The sequence below is a fragment of the Papilio polytes genome, unplaced genomic scaffold, assembly GCF_000836215.1.
Source record: "Papilio polytes unplaced genomic scaffold, Ppol_1.0 DF821400.1, whole genome shotgun sequence".
NCBI lineage: Eukaryota > Metazoa > Arthropoda > Insecta > Lepidoptera > Papilionidae > Papilio > Papilio polytes.
The window spans coordinates 1,436,116-1,455,900 of NW_013527804.1; the positions used below are offsets into that span (position 1 = coordinate 1,436,116).

A 19,785-nucleotide genomic window follows, 5' to 3' on the forward strand; every position below is an offset into this window, starting at 1 on the left:
ATAACAAAAAAGGGCGCCCGGGCGCCATGTTGTTTCTGTTTCAAGTTTGCAACATGCCACATTTTTATTTAAGGCCTATTTAAAAATTACAGTCCCGCTTGTCTGGGCAGAAAAATAAGAAACTCAAGAAACGAGTAAGTAACGGAGGATTTTTAAAATTTAGTATAGTAATAATTTTATGGGAAAATCTTTATATTACAAGATAATTTAATAGCCTACATTCACATCAGAGAGCTGAAAATAAGTGAAGCGAATAATGTAACTTAATTGACCAATGAAATTAATTTTGACACAATACCAGACGATATTTTTAGATCCATACATGTTTATGAACTAGCTGTTCCCGTGCGACTTCATCCGCATGAAATTATGAAAATTTTATTTTATTGTTTACATTTGTCAAATTATCAATTACAAATCAAAATGACATGACATGATTGACAATCTTGCTTCCTTGATGTTGGCATTAACTTATGGTCTCTTGTCCACATTAGGGATTTTATCCAAAATATTTACCCTCTGAGTTTTATGGTGTAAAAATACATTGCCTAAAGCATGACGTAAGTGTAGGGCTTTTTATTAAAAAAACATTTATTTATAAATATGTTATAATTGCTGACATCTTAGATAACAAAGAAGTGTGTGTTTACGCTTTATTGTAATAGTATAGATAAATATAGATACATAAGTATAAGTATAGATGTATGGAGTCAATGGACAGCTATTACATGATGAATATAGAGTTTTTAATTAATTATTACCAATAATTTTCGTTTTATAGAGAAAGGTAAGTTTTTCAACATGGATCCCATCTTATTTTTCTATTTCATTATAAACTAGATTAATTTCGATTCGATTCGATTACATTCAATTCTACGTTCAACGAAAGCTTTAAGTAATTAAGGGTACAATAAAATTCCAAAAATTACATGTTATTATTTATTATGGTAAAAATAATCATAATATGGTTTAAACACTTGACTTGTAATCTAAAAGTCTTGGGTTTGAATCCCCTCAGTGGGGACGTATCAGCACCAGCTGATGATGAAAAAAATAATATGTTTACTTAGCTTTTTCTTCATTCCATTTATTAAACTTTAATAATTTTACATTTTAAAACGTTTTGTAGCCGAAGGTAAGATAAGGTGTTTTCTTCGTGTCTATTTCAACAAATATTTACTCGAACTTTCCCAAAGTAATTAATAACAGGAATTTTTTTATTTCTTTTTTTTTCGTGTTTACTTTTTCAGATGGAATCCGTAAGATGTTTATTTTAAATTTACACTTACATATATTCGCAATATAGAACAAAAATAATTATATTTATATAAAATGATTTAATTTTTCATTCAAACAGAATTTCGACTACGACGTAAGTAATTTTCTTATATAAAAAGTCAATTAATAGAATATACACATCTACACTGTAATCTATCAATATTTAGCCGTTTTGAAGATAATAAACCATCTATCTATCGTTTTATTTTATTTTATAGGTCGTTGTATAATGTACGTAACTGTTCAATTTATTTTGTACCAGCTTTCGCACCAACTCATTCGCGAAGAATCAAAAAAACAAAAGCAAGTAGCCTATGTGTTCTTCCAGACTATCCTCTACATCTATGCCAAATTGATATCCGTTCAGCAGTTTAGGCTACAAACTGTAACAAACATCCATCTAAAATAGCATTTATATGTGTTGATATCTGCTAATTGTAGATATTAACTAATTCAATTCAAATAAATCATCATCATCATCATCTTCCTCCTTATCCTACTCCCGTAGGGTGCAACAAGTTTTTGTCCTCCACATAACTCTATCATCCGTCATCTCAGTCACTCCCTTCTTGATCATGTCATTCACACAATCCAATCCAATTTCAAATAACTCAACGTACTAATGCATATTTATTTCAAGGCAATGCGGTCGCTGTGAAAAACTCATGCAATAAATTTATACAAATGAGAAAACTGTTTCAATAATACCATTGTGTTTGAGGTTAAATTGCTATGTCAAACACAAATGGAGCGTTACCATATCAAATAAAGTTAACCTTCTTTAACTGAGTATTATCTACGCTGAAATTGTACAAGTCAATTTTATATTATCAACATAGTAACAGTATAGGAATTTGATAAAAAGAATGACAATATCTTATACTCGTTATTTAACAAATTTATTAAACAAATATCAACAAATATCACTCGCTAAAGATTCAACCATTTAGAGTATATCAAACTTATTTCTTTTACCACTCCATTTGAAAATCAATGATTGTTCAGCGCCCCCCATTTTTATACAATTTTAGTGAAATTTAAAATACTATATAAAATAATTGAAATTACAATTTAAACATGGCGATGTTTAAATAACCCTAACCTGTGGGTTAACTCCCCTCATTTTTTCTGGGGCCCTATAACGCCCCCTCTAGGTTTCAAAAGCCCCCAAGGGGGCGTTATCGCCCACTTTAAGAAACTCACAGAAGATTGACATGTTCTGATTCGTGTAGTACAGGACAGTACAGGACAGTACAGTTTTTTTACCTTGATTAAAGGATGGAAAGTTCTATTAAGCAGGGAAGAGATGGATAAGAAGGGAAATATCTCTGGCACACTATATTCTTTCTTCCGTTCATTAAATTTAAGTAACGTATTGACGAAATCATCAACCAACGAAATGTTTTGGTAAAGAATTAAACTGAAAAATAATGTTTTTTTATTCTTTCTTTATTTTATCTGACAAATGAATTTATGTGTTTTATTTTGTTCGTTCGAATTGCTATTGTTAATACATTATTCCTACGGTTACGGGAATTAGAGCACTTGTTTGTAATTTGTTTGGAATTATGTCGTTTGAACGTTTACATTTTATATAAGTGAAAATCTATTTTTCTGTACTGCCACTATTATTTATTGCATCATTAAAACAGGTACGTTTATAATTAAAAAAAAAATGAGATAAATAAAGCGTTTGTTTGTTTTTTCTTTTTTTTTTTTGCTGTAAATATCTCTAATAATTATTTTTTTAGGATAAGAAATCGCTAGAAAATGTCAAGACCGATGCATTTAATATTTATGCTGTTGATTTTTGGATTTTTCGCTATGTTTAATGTAAGTAATATTAAGCACAATGTAAATATAGTTCATACTATAATATTATAAATGCGAAAGTTTAGATGGATGGATGTTAATAAGAGTTTGTAGCCTAAACGGCTAACCGGATCTCGATGAAATTTGGCATAGATGTCGATATCCAGGAATAACACATAGGCTACTCACTTTTGTTTTATTTATCATATTCAACGCGGACAGAGTCGCGGGCAAAAGCTATTTAGTAGTAATTAATGAATATTACAAACATGAAAATCTAGATGTATGTATGTTACTATGTATATCTAAAATAATTTAAGGGTTTTTAATTTATTTTGTCACAGATATAGAACATAGTCTGAAAGAACATAGCCTATTAAATTTCTTTTTCCGCGCAGACGGAGTCGCGGGCGTCAGCTAGTATAACAAAATTAAACATAAAAAAACGATTATTTTAAAATATTTCAGACGTCCCAAGTGTCCCGGTCGTTTCTGAAAAATCTGAAAAAACCTCGTTTTAACAACAGAGGTGTTGGGGCGAGGATATTTTGGCCTAAACGAAGCGTGGTAAGTAAACAAGATACTTTTAACCTTCTTCTATATGTTAATGTGGTGATGACAAATTCTCCTTCCCTTCCACACAAAAAGAGGGAGAAAGAGTCGATGAAGCATACTCAGATTCTTACTTTATCCTGTCTATTAAGTATGGCTACAAGCAGCAGTCATTTCATTCAAATTTTTGGTCATTGGTCGAAATTTTAACATAATTCAAATTTTCTATAGGTAATATAAGATTGTTTGTTTGTATTGAACAGCTTTGAAAATAGCAACTATTTCAAACTTTAATCATTAAAAAGCTACATTATCACTGAGTTACATTATATATCATATCTTACTAATATTATAAATGCGAAAGTTACGATGGATGGATGTTTGTTAGCGTTTGTAGCCTAAAAGGCTGATCGGACCTCCGTGAAATTTGGAACAGGTTTAGAGCATAGTCTGGAAGAGCACTTAGTCTACTTTTTATCCCGGGAATAGTTACGGATCCCGTGGGATTCATTAATTTAGTTTTTTAACATTTACTCGATCATCCTGCAACGGTACAACATATCGTATTGAAATTTTGCACAGATATTAAACAAAGTCTGTAGTACACATGGGATAAAGCTTCATCCCCGAGAAATGTCCGGTTCCCGAGGGATAAGTAGGTTTTTCTTATTTATATAGTCGTATATTTTCTTATACCACGCGGACGAAGTCGCGGGCATCAGCTAGTATATATTTATAACTAGATATTTTAATCTTGCTCGGTTGAAGTCGCAAGCAAAAGTTAGTTGAAAATAATTTTATAAACATGATTTTTCATACGATCATCTGTTTATTTTTAAAATTAATGCAAAGACAAACTCACATATTTTAAAGTAATATTTGTGCTGTTCACATTTCAGGATGAGAGAGACTACACTGGACATGGTCACGTATACGACGATACAATGCCAGTTAGATTTACGGTAATTACTAAATATCTAGACAGTTAGAAATACTTTTTACAAAAAACAACGAATCAGGCAGAATTAGTGATGCCAACAAAAGCTTAAAACGTACTCCCACCTGAAACTAAACTATCGCAAAACTGTTTCATAATAACTTAAATAGGGGTGCGCACAATACTCGTATTTTAGTCGTCCAACTAAACAGTATTGTATTGGTTGTGAAACAATCGACAATCGCACAGTTGTGCTATAGGTTAGTCACAGGTGTGCGGTCGCTGTTAAAGGTATGTATAATCAAAACTAAAAGTCTCCACTGACCACTCAGGGGGCCTGCCCTTAGTGAGAGGTGACTAGGTCATAGTCAACCCTAGCCTACTGCAGGTTGTCTTCACATATCTATGAATTTCGCCGATATGTGCAGGAATCACGATGTTTTCCTTCACCGTAAGAACGACGGATAAATTTTATACAAATGAATATTCGAAAAAGCGAAAATCACATTGGTACAGCTGGATTTTAATCTAGTCATTTTAGTAACTTTAGTTTATTAGGCAAGTAGAAATCTTAAAAAGTTGTAAGAAATTTGTAAAGTTATTTGACAAAATATGTCACAAGAAAGAAATAAACTTTCCACCCGCACCTAACGTCCCTATCCCAAAAATATGCTAGGGGAACGAGAGAGTGGCAAGACCTGTAGATTACAAGTCAAGTGTTTAAACCACTGAGCCACCGACGTTCTCGAAATGTACATATGAAATTATAAAATTATATGACACTTTGTTACATAGCGGGATAAGAACTTTGTCAAACAGATAACAAAAGCTCGTTTGTTAGTAATTTTTTTTTGTATTTCAGACTCCAGGGTCAGGAGGATGGTACTGTAAGTTTATTTTCATAAGCTATCACACTTTTTTAACTAATTGTGGTAATGATAAGATGGATGTGTGGGGTAAAAAGATTGGATAATATACGAAATGAGTATATTAGAGGAAGTTTGAGAGTAGCCCCAGTAGAGAAGGTAAGGAGTAAAAGGTTAGAGTGGTATGGCATGTTATGAGAATGAATCGCATGTTAGTTATGAGTGTGGAGGTGTACCGGTAGAGGTAGACCTTGAAAGAGATGGATTGCATGAAAGGTGATATGATCAAGAAGGGAGTGATGACTGAGATGACGGATGATAGATATGGAGGACGAAAACCCGGTGCGCCGACCCTACGTAAGTAGGATAAGGCAGGGGAAATGATAATGATGATGTGGTAATCCAATATAGTTTTTTTTTAACTGATCTAACAAAACTGTATTATAAAATATTATAAACTATCTTTCACCCGTGGCTCGTTCTGTCTGTAATTAAATTAACTAGTTATTATTTCTTTTAGATTTCTTTTTGAACGTAAACAAAGATTTGGAAGGACGAAAGGTGCGTATTATTATTTATAAATTGTAAACAGTCTGTTTAAAGTTAAGAAAATATATTTGTCGATGACTTTACACATATAGCTGTCTCTATTTTTTTTAAACAGAACATAAGGGACGACAATATGTTTTATACAAAAGTTTAGACAGTGGAAAACCACTGTGTATTTTTACATTAACATTCTTTTGTTTTCAACAGGACTTGGGAGTTTACGAAGATTAGTTTTTAATTGAAAAATTAATAAATATATGAAGCCCTTGTCAAAATGATTTTTTTTATTTATTCCTCGTACTTTAAATTTTAATGACAATTATACTGTGATTATACTTATCTAACTGATATTTAGAGCGGACGCATCCCTTTGACTAAACTATCGTAGAACAGTTGTGCGATTGTCTTTTCGCAGCTAATTTAACTGTTTAGTTACACAACTAAAAACAATTATGCGATAGTTTAGATGGATGGATGTTTGTTAAAGATTGTAGCCTTAACTGCTGAACGTATCTTGGTAAATGGCATAGGATAGTCTGGAAGAACACAGGCTACTTTTTTTTAAATTCCACGTAGACGGATTCTTGAAAACGAAGACGGATTCTAAAAAAGTGTTTTTAACCGACTATAAAAGAAGAAAGTTCTCGATTCGATCGGTACTTTTTTGTATGAGTCGTTTTACGTGTTTTTTTTCTTTTGTTTGAATATCTACCATTCAAATATGTATGGATTGTGTGAAAGAGGATTTGCTTAAGAAAGGAGTGGATTCAGATATGACGGCTGATAGAGATGTATGGAAGAGCAGCACATACTATGCCGACCCTCCGTAAGGGATAAGGGCAAGTGGATGATGATGATGATGATGATGAATATCTACCATTTTGTCCCATTTTTTTTCAAAATTAATGACTATCTAATAGTTGTTGGTTTCAAAATACGCTATTTTTTTTAAAAAAGTTAAAAATTTTTGTCTAACGAACCTAAAATTAACAAAAAATGAAAACCGACTATAGGTTTTCTTTTTTTTTTTGTTAATTTTCTTGCTGGAAATATTTCTAAATCCATTCGTTTTTGAGTAAATGACAGTTTTAATTCAAATTCGGTATAGACTTATGAATCTGACTTATGAAAGATCTGGTTGGTGTCCGTTCTATCGATTTCTGTTGAACATCTATGTTATTCAATTTCAAAACTGATTGCTATTGATTTTGCAAGTATTTTTCACGCGAAATAATTAATTTTCTTTTCCTCGTTTAATTAAACATTATCCAATACATAACTCTTTTCTACAATAATTAGAAAACTTGTAACTAAATTACTTCAAATCAAAGATATCTTTGTTTAAGTTGAATTAATTCATTTCTCTCTTTTCCGTGATCGTCGCCTGTTTACCGAAAAAAAAAATCAACATGTCGATGAAAATGTATTTCATTATGTTACTTATGTTTGGATGTTTCTTGATATCGGTAAATCTATTTACATTATATTATCTGTTAAAAAATTAAGTGTTAATATAGCTTTTTAATTGTAAAATGGTATTTATTTTATAGACGAAGTTTGTTTTTTTTTTCATATTTTTTATATATTCCAGTGCCACAGTGCCAGGATCTGTGTAGGCGGGGTCTGCATAAGTACTGTAAGATATTCTATCTTTAACTTAAGTCATTCATAATTACATATTTTAAAATTTGTCAATGCTAATAATATAATTCTATTTTTAAATATCAAGCATACGCAAAAACAAGGTTTGAAACGTACTAAAACAGGATCGCGTAACACCAAAGAGGGAGGAGGACAACCACAAGGCATAGTGAGTAAAATAAATGATTTTAAAACCCAAAAAAACGGACAAAATACACTATAACGTATAATGTTCGTAAGATACGGGTTTTTAGCTTTTTTTTTAGCTCCCGATATTTCGGCACAGTTGCGGCAAGAAACCCGTATCTTACGAAAATTATATTTGTAAAAACCACGACAGTTTAAAGTTATATATGTATATACACTATAGCGCCTTACACTTCGACAACGTATGCAGAATGACAGCTCTTGCTTCATTCCACTGATCTGTTTAAATAGATAGGCGATTAGACGTGTCTTTTGATGTTAATGAGCAACATATCCATTTATATAGATGTATTTTAATACTTGAATATGCCTGTTAAGAGCCGACGCATCTTTGACTAATTTATCGCATATCAGTTGTGCGATTGTCAATTGTTTCGCAGATAATTCAACTGTTTAGTTGCACAACTAAAAATCGAGTAGTGTGCACCCCTTTATAAGAGCATAAAAATCAAAGCGAGATTAACAGTTGTGCGATAGTTTGGTCGAAGCTGTACGCACGCTCTAAGATGTACTTACAGGAGTCATTTTGATAGAAGTATATTGAAATGTGTTTATGCGACCATCTTCTGTGTTTTTAATATCAAAAGAAAAATTCCAGATTTAGGTAAGATGATGTATTTGCGTTGCTGATAACGTAAATCGCATTTAAACATTTTTTGTCTGTCTGTCTGTCTGTCTGTCCGCAAGCCGCGTTTGTTCGACCGGATTTCGACCAGACTTTCATTGAAGGGTAGCTGACATAGACGGGCATATTATAGACTACTTTATCTTATTGCGTGGACGACGTCACGGGCAACAACTAGTCTTTAATGAGAATTATATTCTTCCTATTATAAACATGATATCTAGTCCGTTATGCATAAATTAAACTAAAATATGACAGCTCACTAGCGCCCTCCTTATGTTAATGTTTTAGGTTATACGATTCCCACAATCTGATGCCGGACAGGAACAATATGACGTGAGTCAAAGATATATTATATCTTAATATTATAAATGTGAAAGTTTATATGGATGTTTGTTAGAGTTTGTAGCCTAAACGGCTGAACCGATTTCGATGAAATTTGGTATAAATGTAGAGGATTGTCTGGAAGAACAAATAGGTTACTCTTGGTTTAAACACATTTTGAAGTTTATTAGAAGAATACAGATACTAACGATCTAATACTGAACAATTAAATACTACATAGACTCTAAACGCCGTTAAAAATTTGCTGTCTGTCAGATTGCAGCGACAAGTCAAGAATTTCGTAACAGTTTTCGGCCGAAAGAGTTTAACAATAATTTAATGTTTTACATTGAATTTGTTAAAATTGAATCTAGTCATTTCCACTTTTTTAATATGACAGTCGTAAAATTTACATTTAATATCATTATTTTATTTTCAGCAGAATGCGGAGGACGCATAGTAAAGTTTTATCGTGTCAATAAAGTGAAATCATGATTTATTGTTTTATTTTTTTTCAATGTCCTTTTTTTATTCGATAAATTAGAATTTTTTACAAGAAATACACATTAGGTATTTAGTTTAAAAAATTATACAGATTGTAGTGTTTTAGGAATCCGCAGCGGGAAAAGAGTTTTATTTAAACTTAAATTTACTACTCGACAATAGATGGCGTACTGTGTCAATCTATCAGGTTGAAATGGGTAGTTACTACTTGCCACTAGATGGCGTCATCAACGACCTTATAATAACACCAATCGTAAAAAATAAATAAAATTGGTTCATCCTTTACTTCGAGTGATTTATTTCATAGATTTTACTTTTAAGCAAAGGTTACGTGAAACTTCACATCAAATAAAGAAAATCATCGTGTTTTGAGTACCTGATATTTTACAGCTTCTTTACTAATATAAATCTATACTAATATAAATAGCCTAGGATGTCAGCAATCACAGCATATTTTTGAATAATTCTTTCTTTAATAAAAAGTCCTACACTTACGACACGTTTTCGGCTATATATTTTCACGCTATTAAACTTGGGAAGGTAAATAAATTAAAAAAAATCCATCATGTGGGAAAGGGACCATAAACTACAAGCAGCCAACATTAAGGAAGAAATTGTCATTTGTGCATTTGTAATTTGACATTTGCAAATGAGAATTTGACAAATGTAAACAATAAAATAAAGTTTTTATAATTCCATGCGGATTGCGCACGGGAACAGCTAGCTAGTGTGTAATAAAATTTAGATGCATGAATGTGTTTGTTTCTACGTGCCTCTCGAACATCTCAACAAATTTCTCGTTAAAATTGGGCGTAGATGTAAAATTAAGGACCTAAAAGGTAAATAAGTTATACATGTATCTAAAACTAGTTGTTCCCATGCGACTTCATCCGCATAAAATTATAAAAATGTCATTTCATTGTTCACATTTGTCAAATTATCAATTGCAAATGTCAAAATGACATGACATGACAAACCTTGGCAATCTTGGTTCCTTGATGTTGGCAGCAACTTATGCTTTCTTTCCCACATTAGGGTTTATATCCAAAATATTTATCTCCTAAGTTTAATGGCGTGAAAACATATAGCCTAAAGCGTGACGTAAGTGTAGGGCTTTTTGTATAAAAATTAATTATTCAAAAACATGCCGTAATTGCTGACAACTTAGGCAACAAAGAAGTGTGTGTTTACGGTTTATTATAATAGTATAGATATAAATAGAGAGATTGTATTGATTAAGTACCTAGTGTGTTATTTATATGCCATCGTTGAACTGTTAGGCTTTATCTAGCAATCTGTGATTTAAAAAATTACGTATTTCGTCATTCTCCTGCTAATTGGAATTTCCTCTTTTAAAAATTAATCGATAATTGATGAAGACATGGCTCAATTGGTTGAGTTAATTAAAGAAATTAATTTCTTAATAAATTTCAATCTTTTAATTAAAAATTAACTGATTTTTCGTGTCATTCTTTCAAGGAGTCCATTTAAAATAGGTAAGTTAAGCAAAGCGAAGTTTATGAAATATTTCTAGGTTAGAAAAAAATATGTTTCATTGTTCTTTTAGTTTTATTTTGTTAACATTTACATGAAAGCCTAGTCCATGTGTTCTTCCAGACTATCCTCTACATCTATACCAAATATCGATATCCGTTCAGCCGGTAAGGCTTCAAACTCTAAGAAACATCCATCCATCCATCTAAACTTCCGCATTTATAATATTTAAAATAATTCTACTTTCAGAATCACAGATAAAAAAATGTCTTCACCAATTTATTTGTTGATTTTACTGATGTTAGACCTTTTCTATACAAATGACGTAAGTTCCATTTTTAATTTTTAGAAAATCGCTTATAAAAATATTTTAAAATATCCAAAGTGGTATTGCTATCCATCTAAACTTTTCCGTTTGTAATGTTACAAAGTAAGATTCATAGTTAAAACATACGAAGTATATAAATAACAAAAAGCTAAGTATCCCTCGGGAACCGGACATTTTTCGGGGATGAAGCTTATCCCATGTGTACTCCAGACTTTGTTTTATATCTGTGCCAAATTTCAATAAGATATGTTGAACCGTTGCAGATTGATCGAGTAAACATTAATAAATTAAATTAATGAGTCGTACGGGAACCGTAACTATTCACGAGATAAAAAGTAGCGTATGTGTTCTTCCAGACTATGCTCTAAACCTGTGGCAAATTTCATGGAGATCCGTTCAGCCGTTTAGGCTACAAACGCTAACAAATATCCATCCATTTAAACTTTCGCATTTATAATGTTAGTAAGATATATGATTATTATGATTAATGATAACTTCTTTTCATTTTCAGTGCATAGAATGGGGTGATTATAATTTCCGGGCCTGTTATAAAGATTTCTGCATGACAAAAGTACGTATATTAATTCTCTCTTATCAATAGTTACTAATATTAGAAAGAGGAAAGATTGGCATATTTGGATTTTTGTATGTATTGAAATAAATAAAAAACTACTGGGTTAATTTCAAAAATGTTTCCGCCATCAAAAACCTACGTTATCAGTAAGTAACATAGGCTATATTTTTATCATTTAATTTTTAATTTGACGCGGGCGAAATTGAATATTATAAACAAAGCTGTTGCTCGCGATTTCGGCTGTTTAAAATTAATAAAAATAAGCCTATGTTAGTCACAGATAAATTACCTTTCTAATGGTGAAAGAATTTTTGAAATCGGTTCAGTAGTTTTTACGTGAATCGAATACGAAAAACCAAAAATACAAATCTTTCCTCTTTATAATATTAGTATAGAGTATAGATATAGATATATGATAATATGATTGAAGTATTTCACGTGTATTTATGTTATGCGACGAGAGGATGGGGACATAACCAAAATAAGAAAGTATGGATTGTGTGAAAGAGTATATAATGAAGGAAGTGAATTCAGATATGACGGCTGGTAGAAGTGAATGGAGCAGCACATGCTAGGCATTTCATAGGCTTTCATAGTGACAAGTTGATGATGAGGTAAGGAATATTTCCAGGCTCTTTCTGGTCCGAAGCATTTCAAACTTGCTAAAGGCGCCACGGACACTAATAGAGGTGGTACTAAAAAAAAGGGCCGAAGACACAGAATATTCTGGAAAAAACGAAGCATGGTATGTAAATAAAAACACTCACTGTTTATATATTACAAGGTGGTAAAAAACAAGCGGCCTGAATTCGCCGAAATGGCGAAACGAACGCTGCCCATAGACATCCGCAATTACAGATGCGTTGCCTATCCTTAGATGGAAGAGGAGACTCAAATAAATAGGATATTTCCAGTTCTATGCGTCTCCTCCGCAGTCAAATCAACTTTTCTTTCGCATCCTTTCCTCTTCAGAAAAGGACGGACAGGAAAAGGGACTTACTAACTCAAAAACTACTGGGTTCAATAATTTTTCACCATCAAAAAGCAACATTATCACTAAGTAACATAGGCATTTTTACTATATTTTAATTTCACGCGGGCGAAGTCACGAGCAATAGCTAGTTTTTTTTTATGTGTTTTTATAGAATTGACTATTTATATTATAGAATCGTGAAGATTATATGATACAGATTAAAAAGGACGGAGCAAATCCGTTTAAATCCACGGTAAGTATAAAATAAAGAAATGTATATTTTACGTACTAATATTATAAATGCGAAAATTTGGATGGATGGATGTTTTGTTAGAATTCCGATTAAATTTGATATAAATGTAAATAATTTTGAAGAACACTTAGGTTAAAAACTTTTGTTTTTTTTTTAATTCTATGCACACGGCGGGCGAAAACATTTTTTTTTGACGTCGTGGGAGAAATCTTTAAAAGATACCTTGCCCTCTGGGGGGAAGGCAGGGTTATCTAGGATTTGACAGGATGGCCACCGAATGGGTTTAGGGTCCTCAAGTGAGATAGTCAAAGGTTGTTGCACGTTTTGAGACTAACATATTACATGTAAAAGCGCACACACATTTGACCAAACTATCGCACAACCGTTTAGTCTCGCTTTGATTCCTATGAGCGTAAATGGAGGCATACTACTTGAGTTTTAGTCGTCTAAACAGTTGAAGGCTGCGAAACAATTTACAATCGCACAATAGTTGTGCGATAGTTTGGTTATAGGTGTGGCCATGCTCTTAGTGTTATAAGGTCGAATACTGAAACGCTAAGTAAGTTCAAGCCACTCAAAATTCCTTACAAATGTTTTCTTATCAGATTGTAAGCAACGATTCGAGGGTTAGTTATTATGGAGGGGGTTAAAAGGGATGTTTGTAGTTAATCCATATTTTTTTACAGCTTTCTTTTCTCACTGGAATGAAGACTAAAATATTTCGATCCTAGAAACGAGTGAATAGTAACGTCTTTTCGCAAGATATTCAATATTTTTTATTCCATAACTAACGTCAGCTAAAGAAGTAAATTGAAAGATATTTAATAAAAATATTATACTATGAAATGTAGTTTTTATTGTACCCACATCTATTTTAGCCACAATCTATCTATACTATTATAATAAAGCGTAAACAAACACTTCTTTGTTGCCTAAGATGTCAGCGATTACACCATATTTTTGAATAATTCTTTTTTTAATAAAAAGCCCTACACTTACGTCACGCTTTAGGCTATATATTTTGACGCTATTAAACTTAGGGGACAAATATTTTGGATAAAAACCCTAATGTGGGAAAGAGACCATAAGTTGCTGCCAACATAAAGGAAGCAAGATTGTCATAGTGTCATGTAATTTTGACATGTGTAATTAATAATTTGACAAATGTAAACAATAAAATAAATTTTTCACAATTTTATGCGGATGAAGTCGCACGGGAACAGCTAGTTAAGTATATAGAAACAGGAATTTGTGTTAAAAATGAAACATTTTCATACAATATTATATTTATTAAAAAATCGTAATCGCAAAACTTCCTTTATTTAATTCATTACGCTACACAAATACAAAAGAAAGTATAAAAATGTCAGTCTATATCACATAATAAAAAAGCTAAAAACGTCGTTTTGACGGAAAAGTATCTTAATACAAAGAACATAAGGTTCATAATCACTTAACTATTCTGATCTAATGTACCATTTCAAATATCTTGCCTGTTCAAGTCAACGTTTCGAGCCGACAAAATATTTGAATACTTTGATTCCGTAAATTCCGTAGTTCCGTAAATTGCGGACACCGAAGAAAAGAGTATAGTTGTTAAGTTGACTATTTTCATCGGAAACCCTAATTTCTTATAAAAACTTCTACATGTATAACTATAATATCTATTCATGTTAAAATTGTGTCAAATTACATATTTAAAAACAGAAGAGTATTTTATAAATGAATTTTAAACAATCTCTCCAAATATTTCATGATTCAAATTAGAAGAAAAATTGAAGACAAAAAAATTATAAATAATTGTTCATACGAATAAAATAAATGTATTAAAAATAAAACATTTTAGTTCATTTGGAAAGCTTATATAAATAAATGAAAGCAAAAGCCATTAAGACAATATAAAAACACCAATTGCCTTAAAAATATTTTCTTATCTTAACAATTTTAATACCAAATTGACACGATGTTACTTAAAACAAATCTATACATATATGAAATTATTAATAAATTATATAAATGTGAAAATTGTCATTTTCCTAAATGTTCTGTTTCTACACTTATTACTAACGTGTACGTTGTCTCGCTTATTCATGAAATTATTACTTCCACTGATCTATATAAATGGACAGGCTTTAAATGTTTTATGCCTATTTAATCGCTATTTTGTCTGTTGCTGTTTCAATTGAGAGCAATGCTAAGGATTATAAACATTTTAAATATAAATGAAAACTGTAATTTCTAAACGATGGCCTATCCATTCACACATATCAGTGGTAATATCGGAAGGTTTATGAATGATTGTTCTACACTTACTCTTAATGCAGTGTAAACCCACGTTTTTTAGCAACTGTGAAGCACTTATACTAAATATCTATCTAATTTTAGTTATGAAAAAAATTCTAACCTAAAAATTCTTGATTTCAAAAATCAACTAAACTATATCTCGAGTATAACTTATGTTATCTAATATTTTACTAAATTAGAGAAATTAATTTCATCCATACATTTATTGACACTATCACAAATAAATGTAAAAAAAATTATAAAAAAGGGCACATCCCTTATGTTAAAAAGTTATTTAAAACATTTCCGGAAACAAATTTCTATTTTTATGTTAAGAGAAAAATCTTCTCTATATGTTCGTTACTTTGTTTTAATTTAATGTATTTAATCAATTACTTTCTCCATTCATACTTAATCGAACTAAAAATAAAGATTAAAAAAAAAAACTAATTTATAATTTATCATGAGATCTTCCGACAATATAAAAAAGCACCTAAAATTTTATGATTTAATTTTTGAATTTATTACAAATATTTTTAAAACAATTTCGTGTTTTACTTTTAATATTTTTTTAAAATCAAAGTTGGCTGAATGTCATCGAAACCTTTGCCTTTTAAAAAAGTAATGTCAAACTTTAAGATCTTTAAAATAACGTTTTTGAATTAAAAGTATATTTACTCTCTATAAATCTTAATTAATATAATAAACTATAGAAAACCTTAGCTTTTAATAATCTATGATTTTCCATAGTTATAAACTAACCTATAAATGCATAATCTGGTATCAATTGAATGTACAAAATACAAATTTTCAATAAGAATTTTTCCGCATCAATTGCAATTGGGTAAATGGCACCAAAATGTGGGGTTTTTTTAAAAGTTATTTCACAACTTTTTGACCGACTTCCCAAAAGGAGGTACTCAATTCGTCTGCATATTTTTTTATTATTTTTTTTTATGCGATTTTATTATAAACGGCCGAATACTTAAAACTTAAAAACTACCGTTCATATGGGGCGTTTACAAACTGACAAATGACAAAATGTTATTTTTTTTTTAAATTAAGTTTTGTAATGCCCTTAATATTTATTTCTTTATGTTCACAATAAGTTGTGAAATAACTTTCAAGTTTTAGTATCAAATATCGATAGAAAGACATTATTTCTAACTTTTTTCAACGGTTTTAACAGTACAGTAGGGTAAAAAGCAACTATTACAGCCACTAGTCGATTAATCGATTATTTAATCGATTTCATATCGATATTCGATACTAAAAACTTTTAAATTACACTAAAATTATTCTACAAATTTCGATTGTATCGGGACGTGCAGATAATACCGGACGAAAATAACAAACTAAATCTAATAATTAAATCTAGAATCAGTCTTAAATACTAGAAAATTCTATGTACATCAATGGCAGTATCATTTTAGCTTATGTTTTTCGCTTATAAAATAACTTAGAACCTTATTTTCCTAACTTAAACAGCTAAAGGCTACAATAAATTGTATTCACAGGAAAAAAACGCCAAATTCTAAATTCAAACTGTCATTTGACATTTGCTGTCAACTGTCACTTGAAACGTCAAAGTGACATCTGTCAAAATTTTCATTCGATGTCTTAGAATTAAATCTAATTTATACTAAATGCAATAAAAACGCTGTAAATGCATCAAAATGACTAAAATCCTAAATTCTATAGTCTTTGAAGTAATTTTATCTATGTCTATATAGCCTTGAGTATAAAAAAAACAAAAATGTTTTTTTAAATCGTCCAGTATTCAAATTAAATCACGGATTTTAAAAAAATATTTATTACTAACATATTTTAACTTTATTTGTAAGTTCCGATCGATCGCATTTACCCGCCTTTTTCTGACATTGACGTCTTAAATTTTTAACACAAAAAGCACAGATAAAACATCAAAAATACGCAGTCTTAAAAAACTATAAATAGAATATAAAATAAATAGCATCCAAAAGACATGTAAAAACTATAAGCTTATAAAATTTTAAATAAACATAAAAACCTTCAAAACATTGCAAAGCTATATACAATAGATAATAAATATGAACGTTCAAAATTCAAACCGGCAATTAAGTTGGCACGCGGAGAATAAGATCATCCTTGAACTCCACGTGCCAACTTAAGATTTACTTCTCCGTTCTTTCTTCTTCTACTTCTGCCTGTGAGTGTTGAGATGCATTCTCAGCGGTTATTTCTTTCAAAATATTACCAAGTTCTTCGCATATTTCAGTGAATTGTGGACGATCAGTGGGTGAGTGACTCCAACAGCGTTTCTAAAAAAAAATATTTATTGACCAAACAACAAAACAGAATATACAAAAAATATTTGAGAAATAAAAAAAATATCAGTTTTGGCCAAAAGAAGAAGGTTCAGCTGATGCGGCCTCCAGCTTGTTTACAGACAAAAAATAACAATCTTTGAAAATCCTATGGTTTGTGCTGTAATTTAGTCGATTACGGAGTAATTTAGCTATTATATTGTAAAAAAATGGTTCGTATTATTGTCGTTGTAAATAAGTTTAAAATAAAACTACTAAATCGATAGGGTCAAAATAGTTTAGCCAATGTTTCTGCTACTCGACCAAAAATAGTATACAACAGGCAGATTTATTTACTAATCTACTTCTAAATTTTCATTGTTTATTTACGTTTAGTTACTAAATAACTTGGTATTTGACTAAATCACTAGCCTGGTGAGAAATCGCTTTTATTAATAGTTGGTTATTGTAACAGAAAAAAAAATATTAATATACGATGCGAGGACTTTTATGCATTTTTGAAAAAAAATTGAGTACGAATTAACGTAAAATTCGATACAAAATTGCGTAAAGTTTTAAAAATATCAGTTATGGAGGAATTTCGACCAATAATAATGGTTGCCATTATTGTCAAAGATTAATAATTTAAACAAAGATCAATCATAGTTCAAGTTAGGTATTTAACTAATTGTTATAATTTTCACATTATATATTTTAAATAAAAAATTACTGTTTTACTAAAATATTTAATACGGTATACTTACCAGTAATGTAGCTAGTTTTTCCGGCATAGATGGCGGGGTCACCCATTCCTGTTTGCCTGTCTTGAGTCTCTCGAGTACTGAATTGTCATTCAATTTGGCAAATGGCAACTCCGCTTTCGTGTAAATCTGTAAATAATAATTTAGTTACATATTTAATCTATATTCGATTATTTTAATTTTATTCGCGCTTAAAATTGTCTTAACATAAAGAGAAAAGTTTTGTATTTTTGTATGTAACGTATAAATTCAAAAACTACTGGACCGATTTTAAAAATTCTTTCACCATTAGAAAGCTACATTACTACTGAATGACATAAGACATATTTATTTTAAAAATTCTCCATATTTCTATGTAAATGAACACTGACACTAATATTAAAGAGGAAAGATTTCTAATTTTGTATGTAATGTGTAAACTCAAAAACTACTGAAGCGATTTAAAAAATTCTTTAAGCATTAAAAAGCTACGTTACCACTGAGTAACATAGGCTATTTTTTTAATTCCACGCGGACGGAGTAGCGGACTAAAACTAGTCGTATTAAGATATCTTACCTCCCAAACAGTAGCAGCGAACATGTAGACATCAGATTTGGTGGAATAATCTCCTTCCAGCACCGCCTCTGAAGGCAGCCATCTCAGCGGTATCACCTGAAAATTATCTACATATAGTCGAGGAGTTATATTTCCTACCCAGTATTGATACAGAGCTCACAATCATGTAGCTCGAAAAATTGTTAATAGAATGGACAAAATATACCAAAAAAATGTGTAAAACAAAAAACAAGCACGTCACTTAGTTGAGTTTCATACATTTTTGAGATTCCGTTCAACGATATAGCTCGTATGTTACCTTTTTTGCCTGCTAACTTAGTTAGTTATATCGTAAAATATGCAATTAGACATAGAAATTAACATGTTTTACAGTCACAATACTAAGAGTGTGCACACCTTTGACTAAACTATCGAACAACTGTTTAGTCTCGCACCTATCAGCTTATATGGAGGTCCGCACACAATTTTTAGTTGTGCAACTAAACAGTTGAATACGAAACCATCGACAATCACACAACAGTTGTGCGATAGTTTAGTCAAAGTATATGCTCTAAGAGCTTTTGTAATTTAATGTTATACTATTATAAATGCAAAAGTTAAAATGGATGGATGTTTGTTATATTTTGTAGCCTAAGCGGCTAAACGGATCTCGATGAAATCTGGTACAATCTGGAAGAACACACAGGCTACTTACTTTTCCTTTTTTTTAATTCCATGCGGACGGAGTCGCGGGCGAATGCTGGTGTTATATAACCATTCAGAAAATCGATTTATGTACGACTTATATTAACATGACTTGTGTGCGATATTAAAGTATGATCAGCCTTTGCCGAACATTGGTATGTGGGTATGTAATTATTTTCTGTACCTGGTCGTGCAGCTTGTAGTACTCGTGCGAGTGCGGGCCGCGGCTGAGCGCGGGGTACGACAGCTTCAGCTGCAGCTGCGATGTTATCACGCAGTTACGTGCAGCTATGTCCCTG

General features: G+C 31.1%; 1 protein-coding gene and 1 long non-coding RNA gene across 2 annotated transcripts; one reads left to right on the forward strand and one right to left on the reverse strand.

The window, feature by feature from the left end:
* The first annotated feature begins 3,569 nt into the window (after nt 1–3,569).
* On the forward strand, nt 3,570–5,459 carry LOC106108839. Its single transcript, XR_001225969.1, has 3 exons — nt 3,570–3,657; nt 4,542–4,604; nt 5,442–5,459. It is a non-coding gene; the product is annotated as an uncharacterized LOC106108839 (long non-coding RNA).
* Nucleotides 5,460–15,777: 10,318 nt separating this feature from the next.
* LOC106108982 (inactive tyrosine-protein kinase 7-like) lies at nt 15,778–19,779 on the reverse strand. Its single transcript, XM_013290357.1, has 4 exons — nt 19,671–19,779; nt 18,803–18,898; nt 18,250–18,375; nt 15,778–17,500 (listed from the first exon to the last, which is right to left on the reverse strand). Exons 2-4 carry the CDS (start codon nt 18,824–18,826, stop codon nt 17,354–17,356), a joined length of 297 nt encoding a protein of 98 aa, XP_013145811.1. The 5' UTR covers nt 18,827–18,898; nt 19,671–19,779; the 3' UTR covers nt 15,778–17,353.
* Between the last annotated feature and the right edge of the window lie 6 nt (nt 19,780–19,785).

Coding starts and splice junctions, on each gene's coding strand:
- LOC106108982 (XM_013290357.1), bottom strand. CDS start 18,826: ATGTTCGCTGCTACTGTTTGGGAG. Junction 18,376..18,802: donor TCGCTGCTACTGTTTGGGAG/GTAAGATATCTT, acceptor TATTATTTACAG/ATTTACACGAAAGCGGAGTT. Junction 17,501..18,249: donor AAAAACTAGCTACATTACTG/GTAAGTATACCG, acceptor ATTTTTTTTTAG/AAACGCTGTTGGAGTCACTC.